Genomic DNA, 15,377 nt, shown 5'->3' with positions numbered 1-15,377 from the left:
ACAAGTTTGTGGCTGAAGCAGAAAGATAAAAGAAGGGAGTTCATATTCAGGCAAGGCAAATGAGTCCAAAACCGGTAAAAATATGTTTCCTACAATCATCCAGTAAAATCATCGTGATTTTTTTTGTGTTCACCTTCCGGGATTAAAAAAATGTTGCATGTGAACATTTTTTAGGGTAGAACCACAATGTAAAATTATTCCTGGTAGCGTTTGTGATGTCAGGGCAACTTGTGCAGTTTTCTGTGAGCTAAGGCTTCAGTCACTTCTACAGTCTCGGTCTTTTGTATTTTATCTACTTTTTCATTCTGCTGGACCTTCATGTTTCGTTCTCTGTTCCTGTGCCTACATGTAATGCTTAGCGTCTGAACTACACTTCAAAGCTCCAGAGATCTCTAAAACATCGAACTACAAAATATAAATCATGAGGCAGCAAAAGTCCTGAGGTATCTCTCCCAAGATCTTTGTGCTCTCTGATAATACTACATCAGAAAAATGAAAAATTATTTCCTGTAGGCGCTGTGCTGGCAAAGGAATGCCATTATTACTACATTATTATTACCAGCTCTGGCTTCACACTGCAGTTCAGCTTTAACTAAAAAGGCATTCCTTATACTGGTTAACGTTTGCTTTAGAGCATCTCCCTGTAAAAAAATGGGTCAGTGGCTTCAAAATATCCAAGTTTGTGGCAAGGCAAATCCAAAGAAAGTATTTTGAGAATTTTTTTCATTAAGTTTTCATCTTTTGTAATAATGTACAGTTCCTCAACGCAACAGTTTAAAAATACGGAAAATAGCTGCAAATATGCAACACTTAAGTCACAAGCACAGAAGAAAAAGTGGTGTTCAGATTCATAAACATGCACATAAATTAACATCATTACGTCATGAATCCCACAATGGGAATACTGGATTGAATTGCTATGTTTGAGATTCCTATCTAGAATTATACTTCAAGCTACAACCGTAACAATATCAAGGAAATATTCCTAAAATTACATGTAGAAACATGGTTTAAGGAATTTCATGTACCTAGATGGAGTGGACAATTTTGTCAGGTAATCGGCACTGCATATAATGAATATATGTGATGACTTCCTGCCAGATAAACTACTTTTTTCTTTTTCAGTATTGAGAGCTTCAGCAGCACAGTTGATATGAATCTCTCTGTTCTACGCACAGAGCTTCTGCAAGGATGAACAGCCCTCCTCTGAAAAGCCAACTTACAGCCAACAGCACAGAGGTTAAATAAAGTACAAATGAAGCCAAAGCCATGGTACAGACACTTGCTCGCAGGTAAAAACAATATGGAGACTGCTGGTGAAAATGGTCAACAAAACAGTGTTCTCCATGTATTTCTCTTTAGAATGCAGAGATGCATTTATCAGTCTGATAAGACTTTTTGTGGTTAAGGCTTTTTAATACTTATTTGGAAAGCTGCACATCTAGCTGTATATAAACACATGTACTTTTTTTTCCCCTCTTATTTGCAAAGTTATGTCAACACACTTGGCAGACACCATGCTAGACAACAATACTTATTTTGACATGGAAAGGCAGGATACAGATACTGGCAATCTGTAATCAGATGCTCTCCTGTGGTTAAATGGGGTTACTGCATATTAAAGTAACAGAAACCATGTCTGCTATTTTTCCTCTGAAATCATACATTTCAAAAGCAACGATGGCTAGCAAATAAAATAATAAATATTCGCAGATGAGTACTGTATGGTCACAGAAGAATCACACTCCTCACAACATGAAATTGTGAACAGAGTGATGGGAAAGAGGATGATCCTAAGAAGCTGGTGGTTCCCAAACGAAGAGAAGGGGCAGCTCCCACTCACCTCCCCAGCGCTGTGGCTGCGCTGCCGGGTCAAGTGCTGCCGATGGACCAAGGCGCTCGTGGGCCTGCTGCTCTGCAACGGGAGCCGAGGGTCGATAAACGTGGTGGTGCGGGAGTTGTGATCAACAAAGAAAGCCTGGAGAAGGAGAAAGAATTTACAGCCAACATTTATTTTTATTATTTTTTTTCACTCTGTCCAAGGTTAACATCTCTCCAGGATCTAGGTTTCGTTCGCTGATGTGAGGCTTTGGAAAAATCTTCCTCCCATTACTGTGGCTTTCATTTCCCTTCAGCAGAAGACACATAACATTTTTCCATCTCACTGGAGGGATGAATTCTTGAATGCCTTATGTCATTCATGTCTATAAAGCCCTTTGAAATTCTCATCTGACAAGCATCATCAGTAGGAAGCTTTGTTATGACTGTAAAGAGACTATTTAAGTAGTTAATAAAAGTAAACCTGGTGTATTCTCCCTTTTATTTCCTTATAAACATCTAAAAAGATGACACTAAGTGGCAAAAACATTCCCTTTTGTAAATTATTCACCATATAATTATGATCACAATTGGGTGTATATATATCAAGTGTATGATTGCCTCCTGTGATGAACTCTGATTACAGGCCAACAGGCATTTTCGCCAGAAATATGCTAAGTTCACTAACCTCAAAACAAAAAAAAAAAAAAAAAAAGAGAAGTCAGTCAGGGACACAAATATGGCAAAAAACCTCAAACATTTAAACAGGCAGCTGGTGAGAAATAACACATGTTGGCTGGTCAGACATTTGCTGAAAGCAAGGTCACAGGAGCATGTACACTGGAAAATGAAAAACGTCCTACAGCTCTGTCCAATTTGAACCAAAAAGGTTTCTAAGCCCTGAAATTTAAACTTTTCCAGTGTTAGTGGTGCACTTGGAAACCAGCACTGTTCTATTTCAACGCTCTTTTGTTGTTGTTGGTTTTTTTTGGTTACAGTGCTGGGAAAATGTGGAAGTGGCAAAAAAAAGATGCCTGTTTTGAGCAGGAGAGTTACAGGAAAGTGACTCCTGGCTTGAGGAACTGAAGAATCTGGACCAGCAGAGAGGTGGCCTGGGGCTGAGGGACTCACTGCTGTGTCTGCACACCAGGGAGGTACTTGGACCACAATTTCATAACCAATTCAGTCCTGCGGTGTCAGCAAAAGAAACATTCTCGTCTTCCCCCATCCTGAACCACTTGCCGCATCCCTCGCCCACCCTTCCCGCCTCCTGCGGGCACAAGTGTTTGTGTAGCCACACACTGAACCCGACTGGGCAGCTGGTCCAGGATAAAATTACTCTTTTTTTGTCCCTCTCTCTGCTGGTTCCTCCACCCTTGGTCAGAGGAGAGCACAACTGGCTCTTGTGGCGACAACACCAGCTTATAGCATCCAGGGAATCATGGTTTCTGACTGCTTGGTACGGCCAGACCAGAGAAAATGCAGTTCTGCTGACTGCTGTGAAGGTTCGTGGACAAACCAGTGTGTCACGCTATAGAGCAACTAAATAACATTCTAGATTGTGCTGGGACGTATTTCATATGTCCATTTGTTCACAGTTCATATTTCCACTTCCGAAGGAAGGAGAAGCGTACAGAGGGACACCGAAGTTGCAAAACCATCGCCTGTACCTGTAACCTGTGCCTACAAGCAAGGAATCCCATTAAACAGTCAGAACTCTGTTTTGATCATCTGACATCCTGATAGACACACAAGTGAAACTGACCGTTCCACAGTCCAAAAACTATGAAGTCTGTCCAACAAACGCAACTTTAATTGCAATGTTTGAGGCGGAACCTCTGCGCAGGTACCCGGCTTGAACCTGCCACCAAACTCTTTTAAGTCGCACTTCTCTTCGAGAAATCTAAACATTGTTCTGCACGAGCAGAACCCTAAATTCCTCCCCTGTGGCAACATCACAACATCCAAGATGAAGAGCTCAGAGCCACAGGTGCAGGAGTTACCTTGCCCTGATGGTCGTGTTTCATCTCCCAACCTCTCGGCAGCTCCAGCTGCTTGTTGGCAAACATGTTGAGGAAGGCGACCAAATCCCGGTTGTGCTGGTAGCGCTCGAAATGGTGGGTGTCCCGCCGGACTTTGGTGATCATGTGCTTCAAACACGTGTTGCTTGTAAACATGCGGTAGGCACTCTGGGGGAAAAAAAAAAAAAAAGGCAGAAGGAATTACTTTTAAAATGTAACATTTCTTCTTACTACGAAAGACAACATTTCCACTGTAAATAAATCATCATCTATAAAATCTTAAAAATTATCTCCAATTAAGCCACAACGATACGAAAAAAAAAATGGTCCTTTTTCTGAGGTTTTGGGATAAGTGTTTGATGTTTCTTATTTTGCTTGAGATATACAAAATTTCATAATTGACTCACGTCAGCAAAGTGTGAAATATGCCACAGGTGCCATTTAAAACACTCGTTCCTGGAACTGCAAAGAATCCTATAACACTGAAAACTGCTTTAAAAGTAGAGTTTTTATAGATATTCCCTAATTTTGGAATAATGAGTCAAATGCAGCCACAAAACATAGTAATAAAGCTCAGACGGTTTTCTGCAGGACAGAGATACATACGCTTGCAGAACTTAGCACACATCTACATAAATGTTGTTTCCACCTACTCATTTTTCAAAAATACCCTATGATTGCATGCCCATGTAATAAAATTAAAATATGAGCGTAAAAGGAAGCACTGAGGAACAGAGAAAACTTTAAATAAAAAGGGAAAATAAACAGTTAGTGTCCTTCCCTCTAAAAAAACCTGGCCAACCCGAAACAGAGTCTTTCTCTCGGGATTAGCAACAGACAGAAGCCAAGACACCGGCGTTGCTATTGCACTTTCTACTACCCGAATCACCCTGCACCGCTGCGTCCAGAGCTCTTATCTACCGCTGGTCTGTTTGAGATATTCAAGATAAAGCTGTGCAAGCAAAGCAGAATCATTCAGATACAGACGTATATACATATATATCGAAAGCAAACTAACGCTGACCAGTAATTTAAAAAACATTGAATTATTAACAAGTTTGCTTGCTGACGACAAGTTATTCGTTCCATTACTTCTCTTTACACTATACAACCTGTGACACAAAGGAAAAGAAACATTGAAGAAAAAACTTATATAAGAAGCTGCACTGAAGAACACGTAAAACAGAAAATATACATTAAGATCTCTTTTTGATCAGTGTGACCTCTCATATATTTTGATAAAAAATATCCCAGAGAAAACAAATCATCCCATAAGCTGCAAAGTGATCTTAAAAAATAAGCCTAATTTTCATTCTCAGAATTGTGTCTCACCCTCTGCAAAGCATAGCAAGAAAGCTATTGCTTCCATAAACAAATGAGGTTTGTATCATTAGAAAGATGAGGAACAGAGTGAAAAATAATGCCAACTAGGATGACTCTAATAGCAAGGAATGATGATGGGTGTTTGAATTTATCCAGCCCCTCTGTGTACTACTAATATCTTTGCATCAAACACTGAGCAATATGTTTGTACACATGACAACTATATTTATTAGGACGTATTTATGAAAGCTTTTCATTTGTAGACACTATACTTACAGGGTTAGAATGCAGCACTGTAAAGAACTCCGGGCTGATAAGGAATTTCACAGGGGGAGACTGGAGCAATAACGTAAGTCTGGATCTGGAGGTAGAGTGAGGCAGCACATTCTCTCTTCGAAAATCTAACAGCAAAGTGAGTGACAAAGACTTCCAGTAATAATCATTACCAAAACATCACTGCAAACAACTATATCGATTTGAATCACACAAGCAAGAAAAGCACTAGGTATACAATTATTTTAGATTTATTAAGTATTCTTCACATAAGTGGACCTGAATTTCTTCTAACATAGCACTGACATTCCTGAAAATACGACAATTTTACTTTAGTAACTTTTACTTATTGCTTTTTGTGAACAATCATTAAAAAAAAAAATCACATCCAGTTATTTGAGTTAAGAAACGTGTCAAAGATGCAAGAAGGTCCCTATATTGCTATACTGTAACTATATGCAGATAATTTGTTTTTAAAATGCTAACTAATGGATATAAAAGTCATTGTATGCTTAAAAATGTTTAATTCCTCCTCAAAAAAAACCAAACCCAAACCAACAAATCACCGCCATTAACACAGCCCTGATCCCAATACAGTATTTAAGCAGTTTATGTAAGTAGGAAAATGGTTACCAAGGAAGTACCTTTCAAGTTTCAAGTTTCAACTTTCAGTAACCTTATGGGTCTTCTCCTAGCAACTGTAGAAGCTCACTGATTTTTCAATCATACCAAGAACTGAAAATTTAAGAGTGGTATTTGCTACTGTGTTGAAACTGCTCCCCTCAGTTAGGTTTGAAAATCAACAGGACATCTGGATGCACCAAGTTGGGTGGGAGTGTTGATGTGCTGGGGGTAGGAAGCTCTACAGGGGCATCTGGACTGGCTGGATCGATGGGCTGAGCCCAGTTGTCTGAGGTTCAACAAGGCCAAGTGCCGTAGTGACACATCAGAAAAGTGCAAAGAGCTGTGTGCAGAAGGGGACAACCATGGCACAAAGACCAGGCGAAAACCAGACATCTGTGCCAAAGATCTGCACGCAAGGGTCTGGACCCAATTTTAGCAGATCAAAAGACTTGGACAGTGGTGGTTAGTGTCAAACTATCACCAAAAAATAAAAAAAAGAAAAGTAATAATTTTACAGAAGCGTTGTATGTAAGACAAGTGATGTTTCTGCAATCTCTTCAGTACAGCAGAGTCATAGCTCTATTTGATTTTCTGAAATATTCCTCAGGAGATGCAACCAACTGAAGACAGCCCTGAGAAGGCCAACGACAAAACTGGAGACTTAAAAACACAAGCCATGAGGAAAGACTAGGAAGTCATGGAATTAAGAATACGTTGTAAGGGAAACAACATGAGTAGACTGTCTAAAAATAGTTAGAGAATGTCCATCAACTGGAGAACACGTTATAAAAACACATGAGAGAGCATCTGCCAAGTATGGTTGAGGTACAACTCATCCCATCTATCTTCAGCACAGAGATGAAGCTGATGACTGCCTAAAATCCTTTCTAGTCCTATATTCTACCATTTCAAAATGCAGAAGATGATTCAAAATATTTGTAATGCAGACCATGCAATTTTATACTTTTTCACTGCGAATGTCCTGCCTATATTTTTACCCAGTCGGGTACTGACAGAAAAATGTTCCAAATCTCACATTCATCTCTTCAGCATATGGAACAGGCTGAGCAATGAAAACAAATGGTTTCGTTTTCACCCAGAGTTTCATGGGCAGACGTTAGGTTCTGCCTTATGTCACTCTCATTAAATCACCTATGAGTGCTCCCTTCAGAAGGGAAAAATAAATAAATACTTTTTTTTGCAACCTGCATTAGAATGGTGGAAGTCAGTCTCCTCTCCAGCTCCATCCATGGCATTTGTGTGCTCTTCGGGCCTGTCGTTAGTCATTGTTCTCCGGATGCTCTGGTACCTAGAGTTAGAAAACTGGACTTTATATATAGTACATGGGAACTATGATCCAATTCTGGCTCCGAGACAGCGTGCCCATTTTTTCTGCCATGTAGGTTAATCTACATTGACCTCTAATTTCTGCATTAGTAGCCTTCCTAATTTCTGAAAACCATTATCAGATTTTTTTTTTTTTTTTAGCCATATAGCTTATGAATACAGTTGAAATATAAAAACCCTGGAAGCCCACATGCAAATTAAAAGGGACAGCCACATATGATAAAAATAAACACACATGGCCAGCTGCGGTAGCAACTGTGACCCTGTCTCCACAGTCAGTCTTACAATGAGGAATGAAGTTTTGAGAGCACATAATTCATAAAGAACAGGAGTCATTCTTACCGGCGATTCAGCTGTTCCATTTGTTGGATGGAATTTGATCTCTGGAGGATCTGTGGGGCTGGGGGGGCTGTGGGTCGCTGCCACGTTGTTGTCCTGTTCACATGGTCCACGTAAAAAATCCGGCCGTGGCTGTCGATTCGAGCCTCCCAGTCTAAGTAGCAAGAAAACATTGTGAACTACGGAGGGCTTGGGGTTTATCTATTTCTTTATTTTAGGTCTGTCACTTTTGTAGCTGAGTCTATTTTTCCAACTTTCTCTTCTACATGATGACTTCAGCGCAGAACTTTCTTACTGAAAAGATACGAGATACAGCTTTTCCCTATTTTATCCCCAAAATCACATTTCCCACTGTAGTTAAGGTTCTGTGGAATCCATATCTAATAATTTCTATGCCTTTCTCTATTCTATTTCCCACTAACCAGTAACTGTCCCAGGGGGGGAAAAAAAAAAAAATCAGGATACTTAAGTCTAATTCTCTTGGACTGAAGTAATTCAAGATCCAATCTCTGAGGCTTATTCCAGTGCAAAAGGCCAATGGATAAGTAGCAAAAACCTTGCAAAGCTTGACACCTGACATTGTTTTTCCCCAGCTAATAGTATTAATAATAAAACAGATGCCATTGCTCTTCCTGGGTTTACACATCAAAGGCAAGCAGACCTGCCAGAAAAGATGGACAATTATAACAATCAAAAGCCTTCATATATGAAATGCATGTTCCAGAATTGCCAAGTCTGCAATTGTCATAGCAAATCTGTCAATTTAGGCTCAGCTAACTGTTGCTTAATATCCAGGTTTATTTTAATTCAACAACCCTTCACGCTGCCTCAAGAAACGCAAGGAAAACACAGACCAGGTGTAATTATCATCACACATCCTGATAGCTGGCAAACGGAGCACAACGCCTTTTGCAAAACAACACTAGGCTTTCAGCTTTTAACTTCTCAGCTGTTCATTCTCAGCTCTCACGTTTAAAAAAGAAATGTAATGAGATCTTAGTAATGAGATCCTGGCAGCCGAGCCCCCAGTTGAAGGATGGAGAAGCTCACTTGGCGGTAGAGCCTCGTCCACTCGCTGGTACCGGCTGACGTCCTGACGCACCGATGGCAGCGACCGCAGGGGCTGATGGCCGTTGGCTTGAGAACCTGCAATCAAAACGTCCACAAATTACTTTTTCAGTCGATGCGGGGAAGCCCTAGAGTTGCCTCTAAAGTGAACAAGACACGCTAAAGCTTCTACGGGACTACGATATTTTCAGTTATATCTAATAGTCATCTATTTTCAGGGGCAAAACAAGTTACGCCTACAGTTCTGGGTTATTCCTCTGGGATGTGCTGCAGTCCCGGTCCTGAAAATGTCACCTCTTAGGACATGTCACACCTGCCCGTGACCGGCGGAATCCAGAGACAAGAGCGTGTGGCAGAGCCATATCCCAGCGAGGGACAAGGACAACGCTCCACTCGGTCACCACAGAAGCTGCTGTGAGAGTGGGAGGTGAAACTGCCCCTTGAGCTTCCCTGCAGCAGCCACACTGATCTGAAACCTCATGCCTAACCAAGAGCTCCAAATGTCTAGAAACTTATGTAAAATAACATATTGATGGTGTTTGAAATAAATACCAAAACTACGTTTTCCAAATCAAAGGGTTGTTTATGAAGAGAAGAAATTAATAGATCCCAAAACCGCTTGATCAGATCCACTTCAAACACGCTCAGAAACAACCCATCCACATTTCTACTTCCAGTGATTTTAGTGAGACACAAAATTCTCAACCGTTACAATAATTTTACAATTGGTAAGAGTTTGAGTGTTAACCTGAATAGCTCACTCCTCTCCTCCCTCGGGTCCAGCTGTGCTAGGATGTGTCTGCACAGATAAGAGACTGGGAAAGGGAAGATAAACAGCCTGAAGTGTGAATTAAAAAATATTCTTTTTTTTGTTTCCTTCCTTCTGATCACCCATATGTTTCAATGCTAATATATGCATATATTTTCCTTCCCCTATAAACACGCTGAAGAAAAGACCCAAATACAAATTCTAGTTTGCATTTCATAGTTTTGGGATTATTTCCCCCTCTCCATTACCATTTTGATCAGTAAGCAGGGTAATATTGTGGAATTCTTTCCTCCTCTTCATCCTCCTCCTTATTACTTTCTCAGGAATTAAAATATATCCAGTTTCAAAATGAAGAAGTCTTGGATATTTAAGTTTTGATTTTTTGTTAAATCAAAAACCCCAAGAGTCTCTTGAAGAAGGGAATAAATCTCAAAGGAACAAAAAAAAAACCCAATCTTGAAAGATAATGAAAGTGTGAAATGAAGATCTTTACTTTTAGATGCTTATTTTTAAAAGAATTTGTATTTGCTGCAGAAAGGTCACTTCAGAAAGTGCCTCCTGCAGTACTGACCTCCAGTAGCTCCTTCAAGCTGTGCCGTGGCCCCCTCACAAGCCGCTTGGGCTCCTTCGGCTTCTTCATCCTGGGACTGGCTATTGGCGGCAGCTGCCCGCAGGCTTCTTCTTCTTTGCCAGATTTCTTCTGCTTCCTCCTGGTCCTGCAATTCACCTGCCTCAGCCTCCTGTGCCTCCTCCCGAGGGATCAGGACAGCAGGCAGGGAACCAGAAGCACTTGCAGCGTCCTGGGTTTGAGCCCCTGGCTCGGCTCCAGTCCCGTCAGCGGCACAAGCTCCCTCTTCCTCCTCCTGAGAGGAAAAGGCCGGAGTCTCAGGAAACCTGGCACTTTCAAAAGATGAACATCGCATTTCAACCGAGGGACGCCGCACGGTCGCGCTTTCGTTGCAGGAGCTGTCTGCCCCTTCCGCGTCGCTCTCCCCTTCTGGCCGGGTACTCGCCTCGCTGACGCTTTCCGTGCGAGCAGGATCGCTCTGCTCGGTTTCTGATGACATCTGGGAAGGTTCAGACCCTTGATCAATGGATTCTGCTTCGCTGACGCCCCGTCTGGCCCCGGCAGCGGCATCGGCAGCTCCGGTCTCGCCACTGCTGGGAGGCTGCTGCGCCTCCCGAGTGGCGCAGGGCTCGCTGCCCACCTGCTCTGCTGGCGCTTCGCTTTGGGAACCTTGCGGGCTGTCACCTCCTGCCACCTGTGACGGTGGAGGCTCTGCGAGAGTCTCTTGCTGGTCATCGGTTGATGGCAAAGGGGCTTCAGAGGCCAAAACGTTTTCATTCTCTGCAGGCCCTTGCATTACCCGATCTGACGAGTAACTTAAACCATTTCTTTCAACGTTTCTCGTAGCACCATTAAGCATTACTAAACCACCATCGTCTTCCAAGGAAGACGGAAAACCCAAGTCTTGGTGTAGCTCATGCTCCTCTTCATCTGAGTCGATGTGAAGCATAGCATTAAGTCTCGTGTCAGTAGGGAAGCTACTCCTCAGTTTTGGGGAGGCTCCACGTGGACGCTCCCCACAGGCAGATGTCCCAGGTCTGGGATGATTATTGTGTTCTATTGCATCCAGATAGTCATTTAGTGAGTCCTGGCGACCTCTGGAAGGTGATGATCTTGAAGCACCAGAGGTCAAATCATCCTGGTTCGTTTCCAGGGTTGTACTAGTCCTTAAAGAGTGTCTCAGGATTCCTTCTCCAGAAGAATCCTCGAGGACCGGACCATTGGAACACACCGTGGATGTATCGAGATGTCCTGCTGGCATGTCCTCATCATCGGAGGGGCTCCCCAAGTCTCCATTTACAGAGTTCACCCCTAACAAAGTGCCAACTGTTTCTGGTGAAGCATCTGCAGAGACACAAAGACTGAATGTGAAACACATTGCAGCAACAGACAGTCATTCTGCTTTCTCTGCATCACCGAAGTGATATAAAAATACACTTCTTTCAAGATGTTTGCTTCTTTCAATCAGACAACTAATGGAAGAAAATACAATTAAAACAACGGAGGCATCCACAGCATTATAACAGCAATTACAGAATTTTCTTTGTATAAGTTTACACTACTTTGTAAGATGTAAGAAATCTAAGGGTTGTGAAGTATGACTTTTAAGGACTCCCATTTGCTTTCAAAAGACAGAGCACTGCCCAGCATCTTGCCAAACTGTCAGTAAAACCAGCCTCAAAACCAAAGAACCAGTTTTCTACCAGTTCTCACCCAAAAGCAGGACTTACACAAAGCCAGTCACTGACACCAGCTGTCATTACACCCTTAGTAACATGCAAACCAGCAGCCGAGATCACACGAGGAATCATAAAGTGTACAGATATCAAATTCTATACAGCACATTTATTTTGAGTTAATTTATAGGACTTCCCACTGTAAAGAATGTGAATCTACTTAAGTAAAGTTCACAAGACGGCAATGCATAGAAAAGGACAATGAAAATAAGCCACCTCATTTGAGAGAGGAGACAGTAACTGCCCACATGTACATTAAACAGGCATAGAGTCGAATAATCCAGCTGTGTCTATACATGTCTGCAAGAAATTTAACAGTGAAGTCTGTGAACTAGAGTGCCTGGCAACTAACAGGACTGAAGACAGAAGCTTTTTTTTTTAATCAATGACAGAGCAAAAATACTACTGAGATACAGGACTACGTGGGCACAAAGAAGGGAAGAAGGTTGCGTCAAGTTAAAAGATAGAGTAATATCTCACTACCAAAGAGATTATACTAAGTCTAATGAAGGAGAATCTAAGATCATAAACATATAAATAAACACATATGAATGTGATGACCCAATCTGTCCCAGAAAATGAGAATCATAAGCAGATTTGTTTAAAATCTAACAAAACAGGAAAATAATATGAGTAGTGTTGGTGTTTTGGAACTACCATCTCCCAAGTGGTACCTGATATATCTAAGCTTTGAATCCCAATAGAAAAATTCATAACAGAGGCACTGTACACAAATGAGAAAGTCCACTATCACAGAAAATCCTGGACATAGGAGCTCGTAGAAACTCTCTCCATACAACTACGCGGAAATCCAGATCCTTGACAAATTCTCACCTTCGTGAACAGAAGATGTGATTTCCACTTTGAATTGGAGATATCCACTTACATGATCAGCTGGGAGCCTTCTGCCAAGATTATAGCTGACAACCTGGTCTCTGCAAAAACAAAGATACCGTTTGGGGTTTTTTTTACAATTTTAACTGGTTTTGGTTTTCTATTATTTTGAATCAGAGGCTCTTATGAGATAAGAGTCAGCACAAAGAAATAATTTCTACTAGAATCTTAAAATTAGCCACATACTCTGACTTGTATGGAAAAGCACAACCACCAGCAATGGTGTAAAATACCTTTAGTTAACAAATAAAACAGCCTAACAAACTATTTTTGATCATCTCCAAATACAGTTCATGCCCCAGCAATTCTCATACATCCCTAAATCTCTTCTTGAGTTGTAAAGAAATCAAGCTTCAAAGGATCCCTTTCCCCTAACCTCCTTCTTCTCCTAACCCCAAATATGTTTTATAATTAACAAAACCTTTCGTTTTTTTAAAACCTTCTGCCCCCTTGTGGTTTTTACTATATACAAAATTCCCAGAGAGTTTCTTCACATTTTGGTTCTCATTCAATAAAGCACTTCTGCATTCCTATTTAGAAAAGCTATTAAGGCTCTGATTTAACTTCAAATACATTCTTAGAGGTTATTTAATGCAGTGAGACTCAGAGTTAAGTGCTTGTATCAGCTTGAGACCGATCCTAGGCTATCTATTCTTTTAGGCACAGCCAGAATTCACAGCCCCGGCTGCCCTCAGCACCAGAAATTATTGCTATTTATGTAAAGAAATTTATACTGGTATAAACACCTCTCCCTTACTGGGAGCACTCCTAGTGCAGTATGAGTGACAGACGAAAACAAATGCAAGGTCATTACTGAAATAACCTGCAGCAGTTGGCATTCAAACATTAACTTCTTATATTAACTGTAATGGACAAATAAGGTACAGGTATAGAGGCAAAAGTATCCACGAGACTGATTTAATGTCAGTTCTAACAGCAGTATGGCAAAGCCAAACTGAACACTTACCTATATTCTTGCTACATATTTATTATACAGCCCTTCCTTTCCTAAAAGATTTGATATATCAAATATCCAGAACTGAAGGATGGAGAAGAAAACAGGAAATGCCTTCCAGAGCATTGGTTTGAAAAAAAATAGGCAAGAACTGATGAACACAGCAAACGGGTGATTTACAGACTTCACAACACAAGGAATCCCAGAGCAGAAACACATTTTGGGGTTTGGCATGGAGATGAACACCCTCAACAAGGTTTTGAAACCAGCCTGTATCACAGTGCTATTTTGAGTGTCTAGCAGTGTGCAAATTTATTAGAAAAAGCTGCATGCATTAAGAAAGTATTAGTTACCCGATGGCATGTCTCTCCAACAGTCTCTGAACCGGTATGGTTAACTTCCCAAGAAAGCGCTTGATGATCGGACGACTCTTGGCAAATTTGTCTTTAACCTCAATTTCCAGGACATCTGTTAGAAGTGCAACAAAAGAATATTTCTGGAAGGAAAGAACATATTTGACACCATATCAATACACCTTTAATCAGAATGTACATACATAATTACTACTAGCATGCCATGTACCCTGAAAGCAACGACAGCAGCTTCCACATTGCAAAATAATGCCAACGTCATTTATTAAGCACTGGATTTTTGCATACGTAACGAGCCCCTCAGGAAGCCCATATCCTTGAAAAGAACTGCTCAGAAAGAAACTGCACACGTTCATGGTCTCCATCAGAAAGGAGAAAGCAATGCATCCTAGTGCTGGCTGCAATTTCAAAGCAAAAAGAGAAGGAATCCTTGCTGTGCTCTGCCAGGTTCTAGAAGAGTAGCCAGGTCAACACAGGAGGGAGGAACCACTCTTTGCATTCATTTTTTGCATGCATGAGAGAAGTCAAAAGGGCAATGTGTTTACAGTATTTCCAGCAGCAGTGTAACTAAAGGAAGAGAATTTTGTATAGATTTTTGCCCCAAAGTTCACAAATCTCAGCAAGCTCCAACAGAAGCTTTCTCTGTGCTTGGGCCTTTCAACAATAAGGTGCTAATTTATAGAAGATTTCTGGATGTCTTGTTATATCATTCTTCCACCTTGCCCTGTGCGGGAACACTATCACCGTTATTCTCTTCAGCCGAGCATCAATTTTCACGCGGTTTATGAATATGTCACCTTTGAGGTATGTGCTGCTCAGTCAAGTCTGCCTGAAAACAGCCAAAAGTTTCGAAAGCGGTACAGGGCAAATATATGAACAGGCATTTTGGGAGACACACACACACTGTGATAACAAATTCCCTTAGGAACAATGGATTTTTATTTTTCCTCTGGATTTTAAGATATTTCAGATAAATAAACAAAAAAGTATGGGATAACCTACTCAGAAAAGCTGAGGTCAGCTGGTTATACTTTTAGTCTCTGCCATCTTTAAGACCTGCAAGTAAATCACAACCTGAGTAAAATGCCTAATACACATCTGTCTGGAGAGGTAAGATGTATTGAGCAAAGAAATAAAGGAGGAACAACTCTTCCGTTCAGCTGTGGACATCAGCTAGATATATTAAAAACCAGCCATTAAACTGGGTCAGGAATAAAAACTTTCTCATGCTGGGTGACTGTCAGAGCTGAGGTTCTGTGATAAACAGAACT

The 15,377-nt window shown here is 41.1% G+C and overlaps 1 protein-coding gene across 2 annotated transcripts in view; it reads right to left on the bottom strand.

Annotated features, from left to right (window-relative positions):
- The window catches only part of HECW2 (HECT, C2 and WW domain containing E3 ubiquitin protein ligase 2), a 114,315-nt gene that overhangs the window by 30,960 nt on the left and 67,978 nt on the right, over window positions 1-15,377 (bottom strand). For both annotated transcript variants that reach the window (XM_065637257.1, XM_065637258.1), the window contains exons 7-15: window positions 14,089-14,231; window positions 12,721-12,821; window positions 10,154-11,494; window positions 8,796-8,891; window positions 7,749-7,899; window positions 7,265-7,368; window positions 5,439-5,563; window positions 3,822-4,007; window positions 1,844-1,978 (exon numbers count right to left, since the gene is read on the bottom strand). In XM_065637257.1, the coding sequence (XP_065493329.1) occupies window positions 1,844-1,978; window positions 3,822-4,007; window positions 5,439-5,563; window positions 7,265-7,368; window positions 7,749-7,899; window positions 8,796-8,891; window positions 10,154-11,494; window positions 12,721-12,821; window positions 14,089-14,231 (2,382 nt within the window). The remainder of the gene's footprint in view (window positions 1-1,843; window positions 1,979-3,821; window positions 4,008-5,438; window positions 5,564-7,264; window positions 7,369-7,748; window positions 7,900-8,795; window positions 8,892-10,153; window positions 11,495-12,720; window positions 12,822-14,088; window positions 14,232-15,377) is intronic.

The sequence above is a fragment of the Caloenas nicobarica genome, chromosome 6 (assembly GCF_036013445.1).
Source record: "Caloenas nicobarica isolate bCalNic1 chromosome 6, bCalNic1.hap1, whole genome shotgun sequence".
Taxonomy (NCBI): Eukaryota; Metazoa; Chordata; class Aves; order Columbiformes; family Columbidae; genus Caloenas; species Caloenas nicobarica.
Note: the sequence above shows the minus strand (reverse complement) of the source record. Positions and strands in the feature narration are given on the sequence as shown.